Raw genomic sequence first — 7,904 nt, forward strand, 5'->3', positions numbered from 1 at the left:
CAAACAGCAGCAGAAGTCACTTACGTATCTTAGATGAATGTCACGAATATTTCATCATAATACGTTTGATATTACGATCTCCAACAACACATCTCTATGAAATATGAAAACAAATTGAAGTGAGCAACACCACAGTTTCTGTGCCAACTATTTGTCGTTTGTTGAGAAGATATGGATTAACAAGAAAGGCAGTTCAAAGAGTTGCATTACAAAGGTCATTAACTTTAAGAGCAAATTTTATGGCTAATATGTTCCTCTATAGTCATAATGTTTTTGTCTGGGTTGATGAAACTGGGAGTGACAGAAGGAACTATTTGAGAAAGTATGGATATGCAATGAGGGGGAAAGAGCAGTTAAACATACGTTTATGTCTCGACGAAAACGCATTAATGCTATTGTAGCTATTTCTGCTTCTGGTGTTGTTGCTTATTATCTCACTGATAAAAAGATAGATCAAATTGTTTTTTATAACTGTATTCGAGCTGAGTTAATTCGAAACTTACAGCAGTTTGATGGAGCAAATTCCAACTCATTAGTAGTAATGGACAATTTATCTGTTCATCACTGTCAACCAATAACGACACTGCTACAAGATATGGGCATAGTGGTTCAATTCCTTCCTCCCTATAGCCCAGACTTGAACCAAATTGAAGAGGCATTCAGCTGTATTAAGCAATACCTTAGGCTACATAAAGATGTGATGCAAGTAACTAATGATCCAGTACCTATAATAGAATCTGCAAGTGAAAGTATAACAAGCAGAATGTGTCAGCAATGGATTAATCATTTTGGTTATGGTAATGAATAGTATGACAACAAAACGTTAAGAATACACACTTAAAATGCATTCATAATTTTATAATTATTTAATATCCTTTAATATCTTCCCTTGTAACTCTCCATAATTGTTCTTTGCTAATAATATCTTTATCCAATAACTCTCGCCATTTCTGAAGCTGGTTCATGCATTCTGATCGTAGCTCAATTTGCTTGATGTAATCATCTGGTTGGTGTTTTTGCCTTCCTTGCTCTAAAAAAAAGGCTTATTTGGTGGCTCGTCATATGATTCATGTTTTCCCATTTGTAACATATGAGCCCATGCCCTGATTTGCTCAACAGTGTACTTCTTGGAATGCTTCTCTGTTACAGTTGTCACACTCTTGTCAACCTCTCTCAGCATGTGGGAAAAACTATCAGCTTTAGAAGCACCAGATGTATCAGGACAAGGACGCTTTGATTTAGGCTCAAACCCACTTTTGTCAATTTTAATCTCACTCTTAAGAAACCATAGTAGAATTTCTTTCTTTACATCACACTGGGCATACATCTGTTGTACATCAGCATTTGACGTTAGCCACAGTTGACGTCCTTTGGCACCATGACTAGATTGAATGTACCCAATCTGTCCATCTACATTGAAATCATCAGGAAAAGTAGCTAACGGAACTTCCTTTAGGTGCCTTATATCTTTAAAGAAGCCCTCGTAAGATAATTTGCTGACAGCAAAATCACTTCTTTTCTTAGGGTTCACCACCGTTACAGAATAAGTACGTGGGGTTGGTAAAGGACCTGTGAGACTGCAGGCCGTGTTTGCAGTCCACTGATAGTTCCAGCATTATACTATAATGTAAATAATGTAGTCAACCTTTCAAGATAACTTGATAGTTTACTACTAACCTGCACGACAGGTGTCTGACCAAAATTACTGTTGATTAAGATAGCGGTACGCAATTGAGGCTGAGATTCTGGTCCTCGTGCGTTCATAATTGAGAGTCTTAGTGACAAGAATTAAGAATTGCCTATATAAAGAAAGAAATGAGAAATAAACATAAGGGACCAATAAGCACTAACAAATCTATAGATTGAGAGTCCAAAGTTAAGTCAGACTGTTGAGTCAGCAATCGTGGAGTAGGCGATGTTTATGCAGACCACTCCTGAAGGAGTGGTTTACAGACACAACACGCAAAGGTGATCCAAGTGGAGTGAAAAGCGCAGTATCTATAGATACACTGCCATTCACATCAATTGAATCTGGCATTAGTCAATTCCTGCCGTTCTCTTCCTCATGCTTCAAATTTCTTTGCTCTTTTGGAGTCATTGTATGTTTTTATGTCTTCTTCAGTACCACACTCTTTACTTTTAAACAAACAGAAGGAGATGAAGATAAAGGAGTTAAGATTAGTCAAGCTAAGCGACACCAGATGGTCATGTTGCCACTCTTCAATAAAGGCAGTAAAAGCCATTTTTACTGCTACACTAGATGAGATATCTGATACTACTGGAACTCTTGCAATTGAAGCTTGGGGCCTGTTACATCAATTTCAGAATTTTTCATTTCTTCTTTCTCTCATTATCTTTGATAAAATCTTCTCTATCACTGGAAATTTGTCCCACCTTTTACAAGCAGGGCAGATAAATTATTCAGCAGCTGCAAACTGCATCACAGCTACCAAATCCACTTCAGTAAACCTTAGAAGTGAAGCAAAATGGAAGGAACTTTGGAATAAAGCTTGTCCCACAGTGTCAGAAAAGAATTTTTGTGGTACTTTAAATTTTTCAAATGTCTTAACAACCATTGGTAGTTGCTCAGTCACTGAGTTTTCCCAAACCATGACTTTTTGGCACCTGATGTGGGTACAGGTTTGTGAAAGACATACATATAATTATTATCGGCTGTCCCTGTCCCCATACGTTTGAATACTCCAGAGGTATCTTGTTTTCCTTCCAGTGAGTCGGGTAAAAGATAAGGATGTACTACATTTGCGGGGACAAAATCACAAATCGAAGGTGAAAAACTTGTAACGGCAACTTCCAAAATTGTTGGACTAAATAAATCTACCAGACAAAAGAACCTATTACAAAATATGAGATAATTAAATTTGCATAACATAATCTAGTAATTTTAATGGAATTCTGTAATTAAGTTACAGGTTAGGGCTGATTACAATTGTAACATCTACATGTTTTAAAATTTTCGTTATCATAATTATAAAAATTACAATAATCAAAATTGTAATTGTATCAGGTAAAATCATAATGAGAATGTGACTTATAGTCTGGCTCTATGCAACTGAAGAGCTTTTTAATAACTTTGCTCTTAACTAAAAAAACTTCGAAGACACACTGGAGTGTGCATACAAGACAATATTAAAGCCAAAGTTGCAGTATTAAGAGTCTTTATTTTTTTATGGAATTATTTTGTTCAAATTGCAATATAAAGTCATGTCCTACGCTAATCTTAAAGAATTGGTACTTTTCTATACAAGTTATTACTACTTCCTCAGATGTGATAAAGAACGTGATTTGACTTGGATGCAATAGAAGTGTCTACCACAATGACAATTTCTATGTTTCTATACAAGAACAAGACTACTAAAGTGCATACCCTCACCACAACTAGTGTACAACAGTTTTAACTAATTAAGTTAAGTGAAAGTTTTGAGACAGAAAAGAAACCTCACTCTTGCTTCAGCAATTTAAAGTGTGGCTCAATCACACTTGCTTCTTAATCACACACAGTAATGGTGGCACATGGGCTAAGTGAAAAAAGATTTCTATTTGTTGAACACAAACTTTTATCAGGACAATGTTCAAAGACTGGCCATAATTTTTGGAGACAAGAGCCTCATGTAAACTCATGAAGTATGAATATTTGGGCTATCATACATTAAAAACGAAAAGGAATTCCTTTCATATCAATGAAAGACAAGGTTTTGCTGCATTGTTTTATGTGTCCTGTTGCTCTTTGACTGGAAATACAACATATTTGCAGAGGAACTGATAACATTTTGAATCTCTACCAACTTCTTTTTCTACAAAAAAGACAAATCAATCATTCCCAAAATAAAAAGGACATTACAAATTGAAAAAAAACAAGGTTAAGTAGGATTCCAAACGACAAACGAAAATACAAAATGAAAATCCTACTCGTGACACAAATTCTACTCCATATTGTACTTTTAATATTATTATGTTAGAATTACAGATCACCTTTCAATGTAGAGTAGAATTTGCGTCACGAGTAGAATTTTCATTTCGTATTTTTGTTTGTTGTTCGGAATCTAACTTAACCTTTCTTTTAAATTTTTTATGTTCTTGTTTGTGTTGATTTTTAAAAAATATTTTATATTTTCGTTGATTGTTTGGAATCCTACTTCATCTTTTTTTTAATTTATGTTCTTGTTTGTGTTGATTTTTTAAAATAATATTTACAGTATTTCTTTAGTTGTAATTGTGATACTTGCTGATTTTACACAAACAATAATTTTCTTCATTATTATCATCATTGTTATAACATTTATGAGAAATAGCATAAAATAGACATGCTGAAGGAATATCAACTATACTGATGACAAGTGAAACTAATACTAGCCTTGACACAAGTCCTTGTTCAAGAATCTGTGAGCTAAGTGTGTCCATCTTCCCTTCTATTCCAGTTCTTCCAGGCTGTTGTCAAATTCATAATTATCATTGCATATCATAATTCATAAGATTAATTACTTCTTTGTTTTTTAAATTATAATAATATTTCACACTTGATAAAACAGTAACATGTAAAATTAATACCTTCTTTTAGCTGGAAACCTCCACTAAAGTATTCCAAGTTTATCTTGGTAAAAAATGACTTTTTTCTTCCAGAGCTGCAGATATCTGAGCATGCACAACCACACCCAAATTTTGAGCACATGGCAAGCATCTTTAATTAACAAAACGGTGGCATTCAGCTCGATCCAGCAGTCACGGTATCACTTTTTCCTTACTTGAAGAACAATCTGATGGACATGGACCTGCTGTTGGAGTAGATTGGTGTAAGAATTATCCTTGTAGCACCAACCAATACTGAGATACACACCGACAACTGGATTGACTGGACTTCTGACTTGATAATGATGATGCAGATGAAAAAAGGTGGCTGAACAAAACGGCTGGTTTGCCGATTTTTGGATTTTTTTTAGACAAGGTAGAGCGACGCTAGTGGTACCAATGGAGTCCTCTGGTCAAGATAAGGTGCTCTAAAAAGTCTGATAAGCATTCGAGCTTGTTCTCCCAGCAGAGCAAGGCTACAAAAGTACATGCCGTTAAAGACAGGAATGGATCCAATTATTTGCGTGGGTGCAATCTGCGCATGCGCAGTACTGACTAAATTGTACTTCAATTTATAATGTTCATAACTCAAACAAAAATGTAAAAAAACAGTTCAAACATGAATAAATGCTTGTTTAGCCACACATTTGATTTCAGGTTATTCTGTTGAGTCTACAAGGAATAAGCAATATTAATAATAAATGTAAAAAGTACATGTACTTTGCATTAATGTTTACAAAGAACTTTGTAGCCTATTTTCATCTCTAAAAATAATTTGACAGGAATGTCATTCTACAGATAACGAAAACAAATTTTATACAGCAATAATAGTTTTTACTGACCTAGAAATATACTGGTGTCACATTAAGTAGTGCCAAGGGAAATAAAGAGTTGATAATATATCTAGTCTTGGGGAAATGTTATCTGTTTAACAGAGATAAGAAGTTAATAATAAACCTTTCATTGCAAATGCCATACACATGGAGCTAGATATATCTGTGGCCCAAAATTTCTGCTAATTATGCAGATTTCAAAAACTGTGAAAATTTAATCCTTTAAAATCAGTACACATTGAAAGGCATGGTGATTTTGCTAAAATAAAATCTGCAAAATTCACAGAAATTTTGGGCGACAGTAATTTCTAGCTACAATTAAAGAAATTTCTAGGTACAATTCTAAACATTAGTAGCATAATAAAATTAATCATTTCATGAATAATTATTCTATTAAGTACCAACATCTCCAAATATAGTATCCAGAGTTTCGTCCACCACCATGAACAATACTGATAGCTTTTCGTGACATTCTAATTATCATAAAAATAGCATACATGTAAATTCAAAACTACAAAACTAACAGCTTTAATAGTCAGAAGTACTGTAAAAGTGGAATATGTCATTGCTTGCATTATTTAATGCATGAATAAAAAATTTACGAATTTAATAACTATACTGACTTAAAAACTAATTATAGACCACTGGAAGTGAGAATTGGAAATGAATTTCATTAATTTTATATACGGTATCTGCCCACGTCATAATTGGCTGCCATTTTCGTTGGCAAGTTTGTTAAGGAAGTCGGCAATGAATGCAAGAAAATGCCTCACTTACCTGCTGTAGCTCTTTTAAAAGCTAAAATGTGCTTGTTATAAGAAAAAAGATCTGCCTTTAAGCTTCTTTTACAAAAGATGTGGTCCAATTTGCCCCAGAATTCTCAATACAGATTTGTTTTCATGACAGCCCGTTTGTTCTCCATTAAAAGTTGTCAACCAAAATGGCAGCTGAATTTATTTCATCCTAAACCACACCTTACAACCGTAAAAATTTCTAATAATCTTCCTATGTAATCAATTTTTACTGCTAGTGGTCTATAATTATACACAGCTTACAGCTCAACCTTGCACCTACTTGAGCTCCTAGTCTCCTACTACACATGTAAGCAAAAACTCATGAGCAACCTCTGGTGATCCAATTCGCTGGCAAGGTATAAAATGCCTATAAAAAATAAATATATGAAATAGCAGACATTTACAATAAATTTATCGTGTACTTATCAATATCAAGCTCCACTATCCCAGTACAGGTTATAATGGGGCATAGTTGGGGTTTCAAATTAATTTATTAATTAAATCACTACCTCTGGGGCCGTTCCCTTCAGTCAAATCCCCTACTAAATTTAAGGAACGTTAAACAACCACTCAACTGCTACTGAACTCAGCTCTGCTGGGTAAACTTAGCATTTTTAAAACGTAACTTGGTCAAACTAGCGAAGTCTTCCTATAGGCTTGTTGGAGAAAAATCCCTACCCTGGGGCATTCTCAGAGTGATGAACCTCCTATTAAATCCCTCATATTCCCCATAATGAGGCTTAAATTGACAGACATATTACTTACAGTTCTGAAATGAGTAATTGTGGTGGAAGGAACAAATGATAACCCAGGAAAGACTAAAAAGCCCATTTCCTCACACAAGAATAATTAGAAGATACATTCTATATATAGGTGATTACAATGATAGTCACAGTATATAATTATAAAAAGGCATTATAGCAGTCTGAGAATAAATTACCTAATGCAAGGTTCTATTAGTCTAATCAGTGATCCAACTCATGCAAACAACTAGCAAAAAGGCCTGGAACCACAAAGACAGCACTAGAAATATGAAAAACACTCAGTTGGTGGCAGCCATTTTGTGATTTTTGTCCATGAGGGAGTAATGCGCATGCGTATTACAGATATAAAACCACCCACATAACTAATTGGATCCATTCCTGTCTCTAGACGCTTTGACAAAAGTTGTGGCAGCCATTTTGTTTTGGGGTGAATCCTACTAGTAGTAACGCTACTGCGTTACTAATAGCAACTTTTTACGATGCAGTGTTGATTATGAGATTCCTCAGGACTTTACAAGAAAGCAGTGTCCACTGGAAATCCTAACTTAAAACTAACACACACATACAGAGTTCCGCCAAGGTATTTAGCATAGTTTAAAAAACCTAATTTTAATTTGCTAAATCTGAGAAGTGCTTTGACTCAATTTTTCCACTGTAACTATAGAAAAGTACCTTTGCAATTTTAACAAACCGTGGTTTGCAAATGTACCCTTTATACCGCAGCCATTGATATCAAATGTGTCAAAGTTGTTGAATTGCAACCATTAACACAAACCACTTCCTGAGAGCCACCTCAGTATCGAAGTCTGTTGCAAAAAATGTTCCAGATATGATAATAATAGTTCGATAATAATAGGATTACAAGACAAATATTTATATTGAAACTAAAGGAATAGAATGGAAAAATTTTTGAAAATAACATCCTGCTC

The 7,904-nt window shown here is 34.5% G+C and overlaps 1 protein-coding gene and 1 long non-coding RNA gene across 5 annotated transcripts; one reads left to right on the forward strand and one right to left on the reverse strand.

Moving 5' to 3' along the window:
• The first annotated feature begins 367 nt into the window (after nt 1–367).
• LOC105312733 (uncharacterized) lies at nt 368–808 on the forward strand. The gene has a single exon (XM_011405604.1). It carries the CDS (start codon nt 368–370, stop codon nt 806–808), a length of 441 nt encoding a protein of 146 aa, XP_011403906.1.
• A 4,334-nt stretch (nt 809–5,142) lies between these two features.
• LOC109581865 (uncharacterized) lies at nt 5,143–7,371 on the reverse strand. 4 transcript variants are annotated; one of them, XR_002184803.1, is made up of 7 exons: nt 7,152–7,371; nt 6,977–7,074; nt 6,492–6,578; nt 5,819–5,890; nt 5,427–5,508; nt 5,305–5,376; nt 5,143–5,256 (listed from the first exon to the last, which is right to left on the reverse strand). It is a non-coding gene; the product is annotated as an uncharacterized LOC109581865 (long non-coding RNA). The 4 variants fall into 4 exon arrangements; XR_002184804.1 differs by lacking the exon at nt 5,305–5,376; XR_002184801.1 differs by having other exon boundaries at nt 5,305–5,508.
• Nucleotides 7,372–7,904: the final 533 nt, after the last annotated feature.

This window comes from Amphimedon queenslandica, unplaced genomic scaffold (genome assembly GCF_000090795.2).
Source record: "Amphimedon queenslandica unplaced genomic scaffold, v1.1 AMPQUscaffold_13413, whole genome shotgun sequence".
NCBI lineage: Eukaryota > Metazoa > Porifera > Demospongiae > Haplosclerida > Niphatidae > Amphimedon > Amphimedon queenslandica.

Excerpts from the sequence above, each read along its gene's own strand:
- LOC105312733 (XM_011405604.1), top strand. The coding sequence starts at position 368 with ATGTCTCGACGAAAACGCATTAATGCTATTGTAGCTATTTCTGCTTCT.